This window comes from Blennius ocellaris, assembly GCF_963422515.1.
Source record: "Blennius ocellaris genome assembly, chromosome: 19".
Classification (NCBI taxonomy): Eukaryota; Metazoa; Chordata; class Actinopteri; order Blenniiformes; family Blenniidae; genus Blennius; species Blennius ocellaris.
In genome coordinates this window covers 10,219,279-10,238,219 of record NC_137668.1, presented here as the reverse complement: position 1 = coordinate 10,238,219, position 18,941 = coordinate 10,219,279, and the positions used below count along the sequence as shown (strand labels likewise).

Genomic DNA, 18,941 nt, shown 5'->3' with positions numbered 1-18,941 from the left:
TCCATTTATGGTGATCAGAAAAAGAAAAGAATATTTCCCCACACATTTTGCAATTTAGTCCTTTTAAAAAACAAACTTTATTATTAAAACCAGCTTCAAATGTCCATTCTTAACGAAAGAAGGAACAATATAGAGGGAGTTACTGATGACTGATTTAAACTGGCTTTTCCAGAAACAGAGCTAATCAGAAAAATGTTTTTTGCTCCCAAATGTTAAATGTCTGAGTGTGTGTGTGTGTGTGTGTGTGTGTGTGTGTGTGTGTGTGTGTGTGTGTGTGTGTGTGTGTGTGTGTGTGTGTGTGTGTGTGTGTGTGTGTGTGCGCGCGCGCGCGTGTGTGTGTGTGTGCGTGTGCCTGTGCGTGTGCGTGTGCAGAGGGGTTCTGACGCTCATGCACACAAAAAGAAAATCTCCTTACATGCTAAAATATGCAAGAAAGTAGTCATCCGGCATGGAAACACAACGCCGGACATAATCATGTGAACAGAAGCCAGTCAGTTACCATCACGCGTCAACCTGAGAGCTATAACAACCACTTGCTGACTCACTTACTCACTCACTCACTGGTGTCTTGTGGGTTTTTTTTTATATTTTAAAGAAGGTGCTGGACATTGTGAAAAGAATGTGGAACAGCTATGGGATCCCACCAGGTGCCAATGGATGTGATTTGTACCATGGAAAACCTTTCCTCATGTTTCATGGAGCAGAACCTTACCAAGCACAGGACGACCTCCAGCCACTGGACCATGACAGACTGGACATTGTTTTGCAAGAGGATGTTTGCTTGTGTAAAACTGACATTTGTGTGATCCAGACCTTCATGAACTCTGCGTTCTGATGATGGAAGAACTTCATCTTGAGGCTGACCATCATGCTGCTGAGGCAACCACACTGTGCAGACAGCTGAGGCCCTGCATAAGAGGACAAGTGTCAGATTAACCCGCACTTGACAAGATTGTAGTTGATTCACACCAGCCGTTGTTAAAAAGTCAAGCCTACTATGATCATATTTCCAATTCCTGTGTATTTTACCCACCTGTTTTCTGATTCTCTTTTTACAGGGTTATTTTTGGATGAAGCATACAGTGGATGCATCATAAATAAATAAACAGCACGTGTTAAATTTGTATGCGTTGTTTGCATGTCCTTAAAATCCAAATGTGCTTCACAAATACCCTCATTTTCTTGAAGGAATTATACATTATACATTCTTAATGGCTGCAAATGGAGAAAGGATTGTTCTTTACAAATGTTGTTTTTGCTTGTGAATAACCTCAGATGGAAGAGAAACATGTGTTCAGACCCCTGTGGGTCAGTCTCTCCGTGCTGGTTCACTGGCTTTTTTCTTCTCTGCGGGCTCCTGGGTGGGGTCGTAATCGGGGTAATAGGGTACACTTATGCTAGGCGGACTTTAATTCCTCCTCATCACCTTAGGCAGGTGGCTTCCTTTAAGACACACTCAGGTGGCTGGCTTCTTCCCACTCCTGGACTGACTGATGCTCCTGCACACGTCACCCATGCAGTCTTTTGTTGTCGTATATTCACATCCATCGTCCTGGCAGCCTGCCATGGTTAAAACAAAAAACGATCCAAATGAAAAGAACACTAAAATACTACATAATATTGAAATAATGTATAGTGGAGGTTCAGTCATGGCTGCATTGCTCGTCATCAATAGAATATCACCTGCTAAAGCTGTAACAATTGTTATATGAAAATGTAGAATGGGAAGAGAATAAACATGTTTACCTAAATATAATAACATTTGGTTTTTCTGCATGGATAAAGTTTAAAAAAGTGTATGGAGATGGGCATTTCATTAGAAAAAGGTCAACTTCTTGTCAACATTAGATTGAGAGGTGTGTTGTTTACCTTGTCAAGCAACATTTTTTCAAGGTTCTCTTCAAGTGTCCCTCTGTCCCTCAAGGCAGCAAGGAAGGGATCATCCATTGTTGAGCAGGCAGCTGGATAAATGAAATGAACGTTAGTTCTGGGAGGCTCAGAAAATTAATAACAAGTTGACAAACTGAAGGGTGAGATAGGTCAAAGGTTTAGGTTATCCACATCCCTCAAAATCCAGTCTGGCCATATGAGCCAACAAACAACTGAGGTGGAAACTCAGCAACCTGTTACTGATGTGAAGATTCAAACAGAATGAACGACTGGCTCATTTGAAACGAGGAGCTTCACATCATTGACTGTAGTAAGCATAGATCTGTGGATAATAAAGTGGCTTCTTCTATTACCATATGCCTGGGGGGAAAAAAATCAACAATACAAAAGCAAGGTCATCACATGGAAAGCATGGAAGCAGCAGTATTTGTTAAAAAAAAAAAAAAAGAAAGAAAAAAAGACTAATGTAACAATGCAGTATATGTAAATATCTAATCTGAGGGGGAGAGAGGACCACTGAAGTAAAAGTCAAATATTCCCCATATTTCTCATGAAGCACTAAAAGACATTAGAATGTGAGATATGTAATTAAATTACTATTAAGTGCTTAAAGCAGGGGTGTCAAACATAAGGCCTGTGGGCCAAAACCAGCCCACAAGAGGCTCCAAGCAAATTAGAAACATTTCAAAGAATACACAGATTTGTGTTTTTCAACAGATCTTTTTAGAGTGAATTTATAAAAATACATATAGGAGATTGTTTCTTGACACGTCACTGCACCGGAAGGTTTCATGGGCTTTGTGTTGAGATTGTACTCATTTTTTTTGGTAATAATTGTGTGCTTTTGTGAAAACATAGACATTTTCATCTTATTCTCTGCATCATAACAGAAAATCTTTAAACTTTGAATTTAAATTTTGCAGTACTCTAAGTAAATTAAAGAATTTAGATTATGGTAGCTTGTTCATATTGAGTTTGCAATACTGAAACTGAAAGCTCATCTTTAGTCATTCATCATCACAATAATGCATCAGTGTTATATAGCACTTTTCTTGACACTCAAATGTGCTTTATATTGCATATTATAGTGGCCACAGCTGTTCTGGCGCAGACTGATGGAAGTGAGGCTGCCAATACGAGGCCTCAGCCCCTCCAACCACTCACTCTCACACTTCATATACACAGAGGCAGTTCGCGGGTTCAGTGTCTTGCCCAAGGACACTTCGGCTTGTCGGCAGGCACTGAACACAGTAAGAGAACAGCAAAGTTCTACTGTTAGCCCAGGGACATTCAGTTCAGCCACGACCTTTGTGAAAACCTCAGAACGTATGGAGACTTCATAGACGACAGGAGCAGCCGTTTCCAAAACCGAGGCTGAATAAGTCTGTATTGTTCAAAGAGGATCGGCCACAAAGCACTCCTTTATATCTTTGCTTCCCACAATCAATGAAAGCTATTATTGCAGTATTGCATTTCTCATATACCCAGAGATGAAAACACATCGTCTCGTGATAACGATGATAAATCTGTTTCCATGAGGGTCAGAAATCAAATCCATTTCAATGCCCAGTGTCGTTGAGCAGTTTCCTGGTGGAATTAATTATTTGTTAACCTGCCAATACAAATAGAGACAAATCTATTCAGTATTTCATGCGTATTGGGAAAGTGATACATTAAGAGAGGAAATGTACCTCCAATTACTTCAGATGTACAGTTGTACAGCTTCTGCTTCGTGTAGTTAGCGAGAAATACAAGACCACCCTCTCGAGCAGTGTTTTTCAACCTTTTTTGAGCCAAGGCACACTTTTTTCTTTAGAAAAATCTCGAGGCACACCACCAACCAAAAATATAAAAATTTTAAACTCTGTAGCCTCTATTAACAATATAAAGTCATTCTCATCAACACTTTATCAACAGGAATCAAATAAATACAGAAAAAAGTATTTCCCAATCTCTTTTTTTTATTTGTACTCACTCAGTGTGAAACCTGGACCTGATGGATGAAGAGCTGATATCCTGGTTAGATTCTTCCTTTTCAAAAACGTCTCCATCCCTGTCACTGACACAGTACTTTGATTCAAGATGGGAGCAGCCAGGTGGTGGAGATTAACCAGACTGACCTCTGTTAAGCTTCATTTCACCAGCAACGTTCTGTGCTGCCATCTAGCGGTGAAGAGTATTGTATTATAAACAACCCACCAATGCCTATTCCAAACTGAAGACAAAAGAAACGGCACACCTGGCTATATTTCGCGGCACAGTGGTTGAAAAACACTGATATAGTCTTTATCTAGTTTTGGTTAAGTTTAAAGAAGGCAGCGCTTTTTAGCTGCACGTATCGCTTATTGAAGTGAATTTCTCTATTTGGGGCAAAAAACTATGTGGCCCGTATCGGGGATCGAACCGACGACCTTCGCTTTATTAGCACAACGCTCTAACCAACTAGTGGGTTGTTTATACTACGAGTTGTAGTTAATTATTTCGTCTAGTTTGGTTTGGTTTGTTAAATATTGGTGTGCAACCATGAGTGACAAATGTGTTGTGTGGAGTGTCATCCTGTTATGACTTTCCAGTTAGGAGTGTTCATGTCAAAATAAAAGCCTCTGGTGTTCAGCTGGCAGAATAGAATTTCGATTCAGAGCAATTCTTCCGCGATGCTCGCCACAGTATTCATACACAATTACTCTGCACGTATTCATACACGATTTCTCTGCACACTGCTCTCACAGCGGCTGTGAAAGTAAATGTTTATTTTTGAAAAAATGTGAAATTGGATCATTTCCCACGGCACACCTGACTATATCTCGCGGAACACCAGTGTGCCAGGGCACAGTGGTTGAAAAACACTGTCTTAGACTAATTAAGAGTGGGAAGTGGTTTTCCAAGTCATAAGGGACATTTATGTCTATTTCTAGGGCGTTTACAGAAGAAATGTCATGCTTTATCATTAACACGGGTTCCACAAATAACACACAAGCAGCATCTTTTTCAATGTATTGCACAATAACTGACCATTTATTATTATTATTAGTAGTAGTAGTAGTAGTATTAGTATTATTATTATTATAATAAATAAGGAATTGAAAAAACATTGTAACTTGTCTCAAATTTTTAGACCATTTCATCTTATTTTGTTATCATAGTTACCATTAGTTTGTTAGAGTCTCTGAGGAATAACATTGACTAAAACTTTAAACACACAGTTCTCCTAGAAAGGGTCCTGTAAAATACTTGGGTAGTGTAATATTCACAACTTGTGCTTGTTTTATGTTCCCGCCCTAACAAGCCTTAAAAAAAAAAGTTCAAAGGAACTTTAATCAAGGTTGCAAAGAGTTTCTTCCTCTCCTTGCAGACTCTGTTTCCTTTCTCAGGCCGTCCACCTCATCTCCAACAGGATCCTTCCCTCCGGGGTGCAGGAGGAGGTAGTACAACACGAGACACACCAGTCCCAGCACCGAACCGCCGATGATCAAACTACTCACAGTCAGAAATGTTGCACTTGTCCACATCTCTGGCTTCAGCAACGACATCACCAAGAGAGCCGCAAAATGTATAAGGAAGTGAGTGAAGTAGTAGATGATCATGGCAACTTTTGTGTTCTGTCCCTTCACATTGAAGAAGGTGAACGTGAGGATGACTCCTACGACCGCTCGGTAGAGAGGCTCCAGTCTTCTGGTTGAGCAGAAGCTTGTTTGAAGCGCATGCGTCCATATTGTTGCCAGCAGCCAGAGCACGGTGAAGGCAATGGTGCTGTAGGTGCTCAGTATGAGCAGGAGGCTGAAGCTGAGAATGAGGCTGGCGATGGTGCACAGTTTGTAGAGGAGGTAGATGGTTGTGGGGAGACCGGAGGGCATTTCTGTGATGTGGGGGAGGGATCTTCGCAGGCAGCGGCGATAGTCCACCAAGGCCCAGGCGATGTTAAAGCAGGAGAATGTCACAGATAAATCTGAAAGAGCAAGAAGACATACATGCATGAATAATGTCCAGCTCTTGGACACAACTGCGTTGGATTTTGTCTCCGCTTACACTGCACAAATGAGCCCTCGTCGTGTCCGAGTAGAATGTAAAGTTGTAAAAGAAGCTGGGGAGCGCTCTCCAGGAAGGCCTCAAACAGTTTCAACATGCTCAAATCAGTAGCCATGCAGAAGAGGCTGTGGTGCACCTCCCTCACCTCCTCCGAGGTGTAATGATTTGTGGTCCAAACTTCTTTGAAACCCTTTTTCAGGAGGTGATAAAACCTGGCAACAGGATAAACACATTGAAAACACAGTGACACGTGGTTCCAAAAACTTCTTTTGTTTTTTAACAGAACAGACAGTAACTGTATAGCTCAGCCTCAGACCGCAGCTTGAATGTTGTCAGTCTGGTTTGGACATTCTCTCATACCATCCATTTGTGCGCGATTGACATCCTGCACGTTTCCATTCCCCATGTGCTGACACTCCCTATTGTTGGCGATATTATAATCTCACATTTATCCTCGCACTGTTTTCTTGACGGTCTGCCAAGAAGTTTGGGAACCAAAGCTCGCTGGGTCAAATCCCTCTGTGGACGGGTCGCCATGGCGGTTCCCTCAGCAAGACTCTTAAAACCCTAAATGCTCAGGGTGCTTTGGAGAGGACGACCAGTGTACAAGTTTCGCCAAATAATAATATGAAGACCACTTGATCCCAGAGGAAGCAGCCAAAACACACTCTCTCTGTTCTTGGAAATATACCCCACCACCACCACTTACCCCCTTTCATTGCTTACCTGGTGAAGATGCCCAGTCCAAACACATGCAGGACAGCTAATTCGCATGTCGACATGCCGCCTATGTTTGATTTTCCTTCTGGGTTTATCAGACCATCATTCCTGTCATCCCAGTACCAGACGAAGCTGAAGATCTGTGTTACCACCAGCGCAGCCATAACGAACATGAGAGTCAGTCCACACCAGACGTAATGCTGCTCCTCAAAGTATTTCAGAGCCAGGCCAACGTCCGTCCAAATGTCCACCACATACAGGAAAAGTCCTGCAACGGTTAATAACCATCGCAGCTTGGAATACTGATTGTCTGACTGAAACATTGTCAGAAAAGTTTTTCTTCGAGAAAGTTATTGCTTTGTGCTCAGCGTTGGAAAAGAACTGCTGGAGCCTGGTTCTAGTATTTCCACTGGTCGGTTGCTGCAAAAAAAAAACCCAAATGACAAAATGAAAAACTCTTGTATTGTTTAAGAAAAACAGTCACAACTATGTGAAACAAATCATTGTTGAAGTTCTGAAATGCCAGATGCTGCATTCCTTATTCCCCTGCACTTCGAACTTTTGGTTGCAAAGTCTTCAGTTATCACATTCTGATAACTAGCACGCCCTCATGCGTAACAGGAATATAATCAGTTGTGTTTTCAACGGAAATCATAAACATAACATGGAAACTCCAGTATCGCCTAAGCGCTGGTCAGTTTTCCTCACACTGCACTTTTTCGGTGAACTTTCACCCTCCAGACAAACGTTGTCATACTGTCAAATAAAATTATATTGGGATGAAAATACTGAGGGAGTACCAATGTATAAAAGTCCATAAAAGTACAACTCTTTGCGCATAGATTTCCCATGCTCATCTGAGCACGGTTTGATCATATCCTCTTTGTAAAGCACACAGATTTATCTGTGAGTGTTTTCTCACTAAGATCACAGCAGAATGAGGTAGTTTCCTCTCACACAATCAACAATGGAAAAGCAAAACAAACGATATTTGGACTTACTTGATAGTTTCCCTCATGGCAGAGCGATGCGTTCGATCACAGAATCACAGAGCTCCGCACATGCCAGCTGTCTTTTTCTTTTCTTGAAACTCTGCGTCAGGCTCCACCTCAGAAACACTGAGCAAACACAGTCAAGTGGGAAAAATGGCATTACATAATAAGCAGTCAGCCTTTGTCTGTGTGGGCGTATGTGTGAATGAAGGACAGCTGACACTTCCCTCGCAAGCACTTCCAGTCATTCGAAGTATTTTTGAAAGATCCCAAAGCCAAAAATGAAGAAGAGGAGTGAGTTTTACCAATATAGAAAATTGACCTCTTCTTCGGAAAGGAGACAGAGGGTTTGAAAAGTTATGCAACGGCTCATTTATTAGAAAAGAGGCAACAGAAAATATGTTTGATCTGGCAGAGAGCATTTTGCATATTTTTCATGACTACCCACCCATATTTACTGCTCCGCTGCTCATTGATGTTTCTGTGTCATTTAGCTCAGGAAAAGGAGAGGCCACCTGGTGACTCAGATTATTAAATCGTGCATGACTCTCAACCACTACGTGTTATTGAAGTTCACATTGTTTTCATGTCGTAGTATGATTATGTCGCATTACCTCAGCTGCTAGCACTGTGGGTCAGCTCGAGAACTGATTCAGTTCAACTGAAGTCACACAATAAAATGTGTGGCTGCATTGAACACGCTCTAATTATTCTATAAATAAAACAATATGAACACAGTCTTAATTAAATAATATTGCATTTATTTGTGATTGATTCCTGGACGACACGGCCAGTGACCAGCAGGTCTTTGACTGGGTGGAGGTATGAAAATTCACCTTTCAAATATTTCATAAGAAATGCTGCAGATGATATTTTATTATTTGTTATGATTTGTAGCTGATCAGGCCATGGATTCACTCAACAGATGATGATGATGATGATGATGATGAAGATGCAGATTCTAATTTATTTACATCTATACATATCTAATGCTTTAAGTCCCTTTGTTTGAAAGAGCTTTACTGTACTGACCTCTTCTTTCTCTGGGCTGTTTATCAGGCGAACCTGGATGAAGGTCAGAGGAGGTCGCCGTCCTTCCTGAGGGCTCTGATGACCACCGTGTGCCGGTCAGCCTTGATAGGTAAGCTGGCCACCACCTGGAGGAGACGCTTCTCTTGTGTTCTGCTCAAATAGTAACGGTGATTGAAAGATGTCCACTCAGCATGCACTCACTCTTCCTCCTGCTTTTCTGCACAGCTTTTGACAACAAATACTTTCTGAACCAGAGCATCCTGCAGAGGAGTCCTGCTGGAATACCTGGACTCTGACACTGTGAGGAAGTTTGTGTCTGAGCCTTGATGTTGGTCAGGCTTCAACTGCACGAGCTGATAGCTGTTTATGCAGACAGGAGGCGTAGTCACGAGATGGTGAGGGTGCGCCCCTGTTGCCTTTGCGCCCTGGGCCGCTGCTCACTTCAACCATAGCAAATTCCTCCACTGGCTATATAATGCAGATACATTGTAATTGACTGATTGCAGCTTATTCGTGCACTTTTTTTGGGGGGGGGGGGGGGCAGCGCAACAATCCAGACGTGAAAAAAAAACACAAATGCATGCATCAACTTTACACATTTGGAAGAGCCCTGCGGGTAAAGTCTGGCGCTGAGACCGAACGTGAGTCTTCACACTCCAGACCTGTAGGCCGCGGCAGAGAGCCCCAGCTGTTTCCTCTCCTGTGCGTAAAAGAGTGTCGTTGGTCAGGCTCAGCGGCGGCTCTCTCTCTCTCTCTCTTTCTCCCTCTCTCTCTCTCTCTCTCTCTCCCTCTCTCTCCGTGGACCCTCCCACCAGAGAAAAGAGTGACACGCCATTCAATCGCAGCCTGCCTGGCCCTGTGCGTGTAAGGAAGCAGGAGTGAGCCGCCACAGCCGTCGATTCGAAAGAATACTGCTCCTTCTGGAAGGAAGAGAGGAGGACCATCCGTGCTGCGTAACGCAAAGAATAAAATAATTTAAAAAAAAGTTGGATCCAATCGCTTCGACATGGGGATCCGAAAGAAGACCACCAAGAACCCGCCGGTGATGAGCCATGAGTTTGTGATCCAGAACCATGCAGATATAGTTTCCTGTGTTGCGATGGTGTTCCTCCTCGGGCTGATGTTCGAGGTGAGTCCACATGTTGAATGATGTTTGGTAGTATTTGTGATCCTGCAGGGGAGAGAAACACATGAGTCGTCCCATCTGCTCCCCGGACATGGCTGTCTTGCCTCCACACTTCCTCCCACTATGTAAAGTTTATTTTCTTTCCCTGTTGTATTTACTTCCACCCCCCCTGCGTGAGACGCTCGGTTCCGTATCCCGGAGTAAGTTGTGTTGATCGAAAGCAGTTTGTGAGAACGAGCGGCGACTTTCCATCTGGCTCGTTCCACACGGCCCGCCACTACGTCAACTAAAACCCCGAAAACTCAAATATGTGCAATGGTGTTGCTGGATGTGCCTGTGCTCGTTTGGAGTTTTGCAGCACTGCGTGTATTTAGGCGGCTGCGGTATTTTGCAACCTGCTGGTCTTGGTCAGTTTAAATGTGTTACGTGGCAATCATACAGCGGCTGTCAGCGGAATCCCGCCTGGACCATATTGAAAGTTAATTCTTCGAAATAAATCGCGTTTCAAACGCGACTAAAAGCTGAGGGCTGACAATCAAGACATAACACCCTCGCAATATCCGTAGTCAAGTTTTATTTTAAAAGTAGTTTAATTTCATCCTGAGAAAGACTCAAACCAGCCAGCGTGCATTCTACGATGATTAAAAGTACATCCGCTTTGTGCTTTTCAGAGTAAGAGTTTGGACCAACGTTTACATGTGACACTTGTGGTTTTCATACTTAAAGTATCAAAATATTGTCGATTCTTATTTTAAATCTTTTAAATGGCGATCTTATCGACTGCGCCGAGGATCCGTGGCTGACGTGTTTTTTTGCCTACATTGCTTTCTTATTTTGACGGACGAATGTCTATTTCCGGTCCGACTATTAACTTGATGGAGTTGTTTTCGTTCTCGCAAACATGCTTTGTTAAATATTTTTAATATTTCAGTGTATGTTAACTATACATAACTTATATTATTCACTTTGAATTTTTTTTATTCTATTTGTTAAACACCTAAAAAAAATCTGTATTAGTACTTTCTCATAATGTTTATGTTGCTGTGTCTCTGTCTTTGTAATCTTACACTTATATTGTGATTATCAGACTAGAAATATTGAAAGCCATTGTTGGGGGGGGGGGGGGAGTATACTTCCTATTAATTTCTACTCGTATTTTATTAGATTTACTACAGCTGCACCTGCTAAAAGCCATAATTAAATTTCAGTTTACTTGTATGTCAAGACATAGACTAAGAGTTAAATTAATGCAATAAAGTGTAAAACGCCACTTTGACACCGGTCGAGGTCTGATCAGCCTTGGTCGGGTCTCTGGGACAAGGGTGTCTGTTTTAAGACTTGAAACAACAAGTGATTCCAGAAAACACTGATAATGTGTCCAAGGTAGTTCGTCTGAGATGTTTCTATAACCATGCATCAAGAAATGGGGTAACGATTAGTTAATCTTGATGAGCTTTAAAAAAAAACAAACAACAACAAAGTTATTTGAAAATAAATCTCTTGATCAAACGGCACATTTTCTGGACATTATTCTTTGTGCAAAAATGAGGTAAATGAAATTTCAATTGGCCAGTTTGAATCCACGGAAACAGGTAATAACTGTATTTTTCTTTTCCAAGCTGTGGCTCATTAGGTATATACGTCATCTTTACCCACAGGTCACCTCAAAGTTTGCCGTGTCATTCATAACTGTGCAGTACAACGTCACCATATCAACAAACGGTAAGTTAAATACAGGTTTGTCTTGATAATGCCTGGTTTTTCAGTGTTTCCTTGAGGGTTCATGCTCGGAGCCTCTCATTTGAATTCTAGAGCGGCACTTGCATGGCCTTACACCAACTCTTCTGAGAGCTTTTTTTTTTCTTTTTTTTCCCCATTGGAGCTAAATTTAGTCTACCTGATTTATAAAGTTCTCTTGTGGCAAGGTTGCGCTGGGAAAATTTGGGCTGAGGTGTGTAATATAGGCCTCACGATTGAAGCCCTGCTCGTTTCAAGGTTGGCAATTTCTTTTGCCGACCTCAGACCATGTTTGAAGAATATACACAAGCACAGGACTCGGTGTGCTCGTGCAGTCTGCTGATTGGGTCCTTATCTTTGGGACCTTACCACTTCCTATCTCATGTAACTTGCTTAGCTCCATCCATATTGAGCAAAAGATTCAGGCGAGTTGCTTTATTTGTGTATCATCCTTTTAGGGGAAACTGATACTGAATTCGAAGCTGCAAAAGGAAATATGCAACTTGAGAGAAAAAGGAAGCTGTTTTGTTGGTGACACTCTGTACTAAAATAGCACATGACTTTGCGCATTACAAATGCCAACACCTCCCTACAGGTTTATTAAAGATGCAATTCACTTGAGTGAACTCGAGTGGTCCAGATGTTCGTGTTCAGATCTGAACTCTTCATGGTCCGGCTACGTCTGACCTTTTCGACGTGAATAAAACACGCAAAATGAGATTAAATTTTGTGGTGACTCCAATGCTCTGTGCAGAAGGCTCTGAGGAGTCCAACCTGAACATGTTCCACCACGGCATCAAGGACCTCGCCACCATCTTCTTCTACATGCTGGTTGCCATCATCATGCATGCCATTATCCAGGAGTACGTGCTTGATGTAAGTGAGACGAATGCCCACAGACTGGGTCGAGTATAGTCGGACCTCAGACGCGCGTAAGTTTACCGTTGTTCGTCTTTGCAGAAAATCAACAGGAAGAAGCACTTCTCCAAAACCAAACACAGCAAGTTCAATGAGTCGGGGCAGCTCAGCGCCTTCTACTTGTTCTCCTTCGGTTGGGGCGCGAGCATCCTGATGTCTGTACGTACAGTTGCTGGACGTCCTCCTGTTTTTGTTCCCGACGAATTTAAAAGTTTGTTAAAAGTTTTTTTTTTCCCCCTCCTGTAGGAAAACCTCCTGTCCAAACCAGTCTCCCTATGGGAGGAGTATCCTCACACGCTCATGCAGTAAGTGTTGATTTTATGTATGGAAGGCATCATGTTACTGTTTATAAGTAAATAGACATAAAAAACCTGCCGCATCTATTTAATATTATGTCCCCATCTTCATTTTCTTTCAGGTTCCAAATGAAGTTTTATTACATTTGCCAGCTGGGCTACTGGTTACACGCTCTCCCCGAACTGTATTTCCAAAAGACAAAGAAGGTAAGTGGCATGTGTGTGTGTGCGTAACTGCAGTTAGATCAATTTTGAGATGGAGTGACGTACTCTAACTTCTCTCTGCACCCTGAGGCTTTTCCTGTTTGAATTCCTTGGCGGTGGGAGCATTGTTTCACGGAGTCATGCTCCTTCTGCCTAAATCGGCATCTCCAGCCTCACCGCTGTAAATATTTGGACCGTTTCAGGCTTTTGTTCTCCTGTGTTTACCGTTTAGGAGGATATTCCACGTCAGCTTGTGTACATCTGCCTCTACCTGGTCCACATCGCCGGCGCCTACATTCTGAAGTGAGAACCGCCACTTTTAAGAGAGCATAGAATTAGAAGTGTGATTTTTTTTTTTCTTTTTTTTTTTTTTAATTGGTCTTGTGTTTGTATACGGTACTTTATGAGAAGGTTAGTTGTACCGTAGTGCTGTGACTGTATGTTGTGTGTTTGTAATTAAGAAAAAAAAAAAAGAAAAGGTGTTAGGTTGCTGGTGTTGTGTGTTTCAGTCTGAACCGTCTGGGTCTGGTCCTGCTGGTGTTGCACTACTTTGTGGAGTTTCTGTTTCACGTGTCCCGCCTCGTCTACTTCAGCAACGAGAACAGACAGATGGGGTGAGTTCTCATAGTCGGGACAGAAATCAGATTAGGAATTGGTGAAACGATATACATGACCAGACTAATACAATTATTTTTTTTAATCACGTTTGCAATTTTCTTTTTTGTTGTATTTATCACATGTTAAAACAACAACTGTGAATTAATCAGATCAACAAAATTAGATGCACAAAGATGTCCCAGTCTTTCCAAATCTAGGTGTTTGAATCCAATTTGTGCGTTAATCCTGCACATTGAAGCACATTGAACCATGTCTTTGTGTGCATGTGAATGAGTTCGCTGATGACGGCCTCCCTTCTGTCTCGCAGGTTCACCATGTGGGCCGTCCTGTTCGTCCTCGGAAGGCTGCTCACTCTGTCCCTCTCGGTCCTCACAGTGGGCTTTGGCCTCTCCACGGCTGAGAACCAAGGGTTCGATCTGGCGACAGGAAACTTTAATGTTCTCTTTGTTCGGTGAGTGCGTCTGAGGAGTGACGGGCGGGAGGCAGGGAAATGAGAAGCGCCCTGAGGAAAAGGCAGTGCTGCTCGTGGGGGGGGGTGGAAGTTGAAGTTGCTCCATTGGTCATAATGCCTTTTTACCAAAGTCGGCGAGGTCACAGACGCCAGAATTGTGGGACTTATGGAAAATAATCCGGCTGAGGAAAGGAAGGACAATACAAGATGTTTGATGTTTAGGCTCTCTGAGGAAGTCAGAATCTTATGCTAAACTTGATGTAGAGACCCCATGGAAATGGCGACATTCTGGCCTTGATGCAAGAATACTTATCACTTACACTACTTTTTTTTTTGGTATTAATGCACTAATAACTGTCTATCATGCTGTATTTTGTTTTGGGTCTTCCTGTTAAATTGTTATAGATCAGAACGGACTACTTCCAGATCTCGTAGAAACTGGACTCGTCCTAATTGATTAAATAGATCCTATTTTATCTTCTGTTTACTCTTATTTTAGCCCTCCCATGCATTAGAAATCAAGTCTGTTGTGTGTGTATGAGGTATTCAACCATGTACTCTTGATGCGAATGACAATTCAGAATCATCCCGTTTGTAAAATCTGCTCAGGTGAAGCATCGAGCAGTTTCTTCGACATGAATGTTGCCCTGTAGTTCACCTGTTATTTTCTATCTAATGGACTCCACTGTTTTCTCTGCCTCCCAGGGTCACCGTGCTGGCCGCCATCTGCCTCACACAGGCCTTCATGATGTGGAAATTCATCAACTTTCAGCTGCGCCGATGGAGAGAGCATAGCCAGGCTCAGTCCTTGAAAAAGAAACCAGCTCCTGCCAAGAGCAAATCAAAGAAAGACAAAGGTGAAGGCAAGACCTTCGAGCACGTCTCACTTCATTATGACGAACTCTTCCATCCAAACATTTATGCATTCATGAAATAAATGGTTTGATTATTTAGGTAATTGATTATATTTGGTACACTCAAACCTTTCAATTGAAATACAGTGACTTGATGACCATCGTGTCGGATCACGGGACGCAATACTAGATTAATAAGAAGACTCAATGTCGGTCTGTTTAGCAGCCTGTGTTGTGCTTTTCTACTGCAGTTTATTACCACTCACAGAAACACAATGAGAACCAGCTCACATTTATACAGATTTTTAAGCTCTAAATCATGAAATATCTGCTATTTTAGTTGGTTTTACACTTTCCCGGAGAAACTATTATAAATAGTTAATAAGCTGTGACTTTCATGACTATAAAAAGTGCCAGGTACAATTAAACCCTTGAAATAATATTCAACTTGTTTAGCGAGTGCTCAGTAAGAGGTTAAGTAGAGGTTCAGGTAACTGTTAAAAATAGACTTTGGCACTAACGAAAAGACGCACTCGCTAAAGCATGCTTCAACTTCGATTGTATTTTTGAGTCAAAAACTAAATCTTAATTTCAACACACTCTATTTAAAACTTATCCTTTAAGGACGGTGCCCACATAAGTTGGAATTAACTGTTTAAAAGTCAAGTGATCATAATTGCTGAGCTCTGCATTGTCTTCTTGTCCACTGCAAGTGACGGCGTCCTGATTTCCAAACATCTACTTAATCTTATTTAGCCTCCGTGGTTGTAAATAAAGCAATATATTGTGGAATAGTCGGCTTCAAAGAAACTCTTTAAATGAAGTGCATTCATTATTAAGTTATAACTGTCAAGATATTTATCCTACGGTTGAAAATACAAAAGTGTGTTGTGCCATAATGGTTAAAGTCACATGTTGGGACTCGTGATCAGCGATAATGAATGCTTTATGTTCACCCCTGCCTGCTCTTTACTGGGACGTTTTCTTTGTTTTTTAGCCAACGGAGTCAACGGAGTGAGCTCTCATGCAGCAGATTCCCCAAGAGCAAGAAAAGAGAAGTCCTCATAAAAACATTCCCGTCAGTCCTTCCCGGCCTGCAGATCCATCTCTCCCTGCGCCTTCCAGCTCTGTTGACCATGACGCACATGCGCACACACACACACACACACACACACACACACACACACACACACACACACACACACACACACACACACACAGGTCCCCCCCCCAACGACTGACCTCCACAGCTGGACTTTCATGGCCACAATTCATTTAGCTTTGCTTGCTGCCAGTCGTCCACAACGCCGCCTTCTGCGAATCTTTGCCCTCTTGTGCCATCATGAATGAAAAGAAAAAGAAAAAAACCCAACTCAAAATATAACAAAAGGACCTTATTTAAGAAGTGCCTATTGATACAGATTGTTTTGTACAGAGTGTAATTTTGAAATTTCAGGAATGATCATGTCAGTGTTTATCCCAATGCAGATCATTTCATGCTTTCATCCTGTTTTCATTTCCTATAATTTTTTTTTTTTTTTTGTATTTATAATCATTTGCGCTGCCTCATGCCTTTGCTTCCGACTCCTGTCCATCTCCTGGGGCATTTTTGAATACATCATACTGAGATTGTGACTTTCCTCACGACCTTTGTGGGTTTTTCCCATGAGTGGAGCTTATATTCTTCATCCTTAAAACATGGTTTTGACCACGCCGTGGATTCAAACTTGTGTTGCTCCATTACACCATCCTTCTACATACACATTCAAATGGACAGTTAGATATAATAATGGAATAAACTTTAACACCTTATGGTTCTGGTGAGAAAGAGTGTCTTAACGACAAGCAAGGAAACGATACCTCAACATCTATCACAATCAATTACTGTGCAAAACTGCCAGTGGAAGACGGAGTAACCCAATGTAGCATTTACTTACCAGCATTCAGGACGGCTTTGTAATCACAACATGACATCTTCTTGCCATGAATTTATACAAATGTTAATGCATTAACTTGCCATATGATGTATAGAGAGGACTTAAATCAGACCAACTATATTTTTCAAAGGTTTGGGCTAAATTACGGTTGTGGATGTTTGTTATTCAAGTGGGGACTCGCTGCATTTGGTTGGCCTTGTGATAATTCTTAAAAAAAAAACAAAAAAAATCTATTAGAATGATTTGTTATAAAAGTACGGAGTGCAAAATGAAACATTTTATTTTATTGCCGCCGCCCTCCCCTGCCTACACACTACTGACTGTGCCAAATAAGCCTGATTGACTGTTGATGTATGCTTTTAACGTACATGCCATAAAATGAATTTTCATTGCGATGGAAGTGCAGTCGACTGTATTGTAAGACTGTATCGGTCACCTAGGTAACAAACGGCCCTTTCTAAAGAATAAGCCCATTAAGTAATTTCAGGTACACAGCCGTGACTCATGGTTGCCTCCAGCAGTATGTGGTTTTCTCAACTTGTCCTAAAGGTTTACCCTGCAAAAGAATAAAATGCTCTATTTAAACAAACTTGCATTTAGAGTTGTTTTTTTGGGTTGTATGTTAGAATGTTTTTGTACATATTGTAGGAATAAACAGACTAATTATTGTTCAAAGCTCTCCGAGACTAATTTCACAATCCTCTAATTGAGAAATGTATATTTTTCCATTTAAAAAATTACTCTTTTTCCAAAGAAAAAAAAAGTTAGGAAAAGAAAAAAGTGGGATTAGGGTTACTGCGCATTACTTTAATTTGGAAGTATTTGGCTTCACTGTAATGCTTTAGCATTTCAGCGATCAGAAACTTAAACTGAGTAGAATAGAAAATGCTTTATTAAACATTAGGGGAAATCCCTTAAAATGCGTTATGAGCAAATGAAAAAAAACAAAAGAAGGAAACTATTATTTTACATGTTTTCCGGTGCTGGAATGGTTTGATTGTCTCATCATCAAGCTTTGTAAGAGTGTTGAATCTATCAATGATTTTAAATTGGATGCAGTGTATCAGGGAGACGTCTAAACCCTGCAGTGCACTTATCTTATAAGGACCAAAATCAGGAAATGCATTACATTCAACTACAGCCTCTTTATAAGGGAAAATTAGATGTCATGGCACATACTAATGATGATTACAACTGATCCTTACATTTATTTCTTAAGCCCCGTGTTGGCACATTGTCTAAAATATTAAGTGTGAGGAGACCTATGAGTGGCTGGAACTGGCAAAAATAAGTGGCAATGACTTGCAGTTGCAAACCCTGTGGCTATCATGACGTTTCATATGCATATTTAAATGTCACTTATGTAATGCATTGATGGTAGGCATAATAATGCATTCCATGACTTCCTCTATTATTACTTTAAGCATGCATCAAATCACAACCTTTGAAACGCTTTACCTTCATTGCATAATCATACACATTTGTGCATTTTTCATTGGCTATAATTACATTTTTTTGTGTTTAATTGATCTGGTCGGGGTTTATTTTGAACATTAGCTGGGATCGGCCCAAGTGGCGAAGACAGTGGATAATGCTCAGTGCGAGATTTCCTGAAAGCAACTAAATCTGAAGAGAAGAGCTCAGTTTTGACCTCACTGAGGTTGAACGTGTCCTCAGGGGGAGTGAGGCTGATGTTTGAGCTGTCCGCCACTAGGTGGGGCTGTTGTCCAGATATTAAACTGAGAGAAAACGCCTGGCTGCCTGTTAAAAGACACGGATAGTTGACCAGGCAGCAAATCAAGGTAACTAAATAAGTAGGGCACGCTTATTTGACATATTTCTTAAGCTCCGAGTGCTTTCTCGGCGTTATGGCTTTAGTAGTTCACACAATCACCACGCAAAATGACAAGTTGTCTGAGGGGAAATATCCCATTTTAATGCACATTTCCCAGGAAAACTGTAGTTATAATGCGCGCTATACTACTTCTATCTAAACATTACAAGGGCGTTGCCAAATTGCTATTTACAGTGTAATAATTTTAAGGGGGTGGGGGGGGGGGGGGGGGGGGGATAAATGATAGCGCTTTAATTTATACGCACCTTGAAACCTTGTTTCAAAAAAGAAAAACCCCGAAGGTGT

The 18,941-nt window shown here is 41.5% G+C and overlaps 2 protein-coding genes across 3 annotated transcripts; one reads left to right on the top strand and one right to left on the bottom strand.

Moving 5' to 3' along the window:
* Positions 1-5,129: 5,129 nt before the first annotated feature.
* xkr9 (XK, Kell blood group complex subunit-related family, member 9) lies at positions 5,130-6,959 on the bottom strand (the record flags this gene model as incomplete). Its single annotated transcript, XM_080514792.1, has 3 exons — positions 5,130-5,836; positions 5,917-6,128; positions 6,643-6,959. The coding sequence occupies 3 exons, from the start codon at positions 6,957-6,959 to the stop codon at positions 5,208-5,210; spliced, it is 1,158 nt and encodes a 385-aa protein (XP_080370918.1). The 3' UTR covers positions 5,130-5,207.
* A 2,551-nt stretch (positions 6,960-9,510) lies between these two features.
* Positions 9,511-17,381, top strand: tram1 (translocation associated membrane protein 1). Of its 2 annotated transcripts, none has more exons than XM_080515200.1 (11): positions 9,511-9,789; positions 11,445-11,508; positions 12,281-12,399; positions 12,484-12,600; positions 12,688-12,746; positions 12,860-12,944; positions 13,174-13,244; positions 13,451-13,555; positions 13,867-14,010; positions 14,716-14,867; positions 15,862-17,381. In XM_080515200.1, exons 1-11 carry the CDS (start codon positions 9,667-9,669, stop codon positions 15,930-15,932), a joined length of 1,110 nt encoding a protein of 369 aa, XP_080371326.1. In that variant the 5' UTR covers positions 9,511-9,666; the 3' UTR covers positions 15,933-17,381. The 2 variants fall into 2 exon arrangements, with proteins under 2 accessions (XP_080371326.1, XP_080371325.1); XM_080515199.1 differs by having other exon boundaries at positions 12,278-12,399.
* Positions 17,382-18,941: the final 1,560 nt, after the last annotated feature.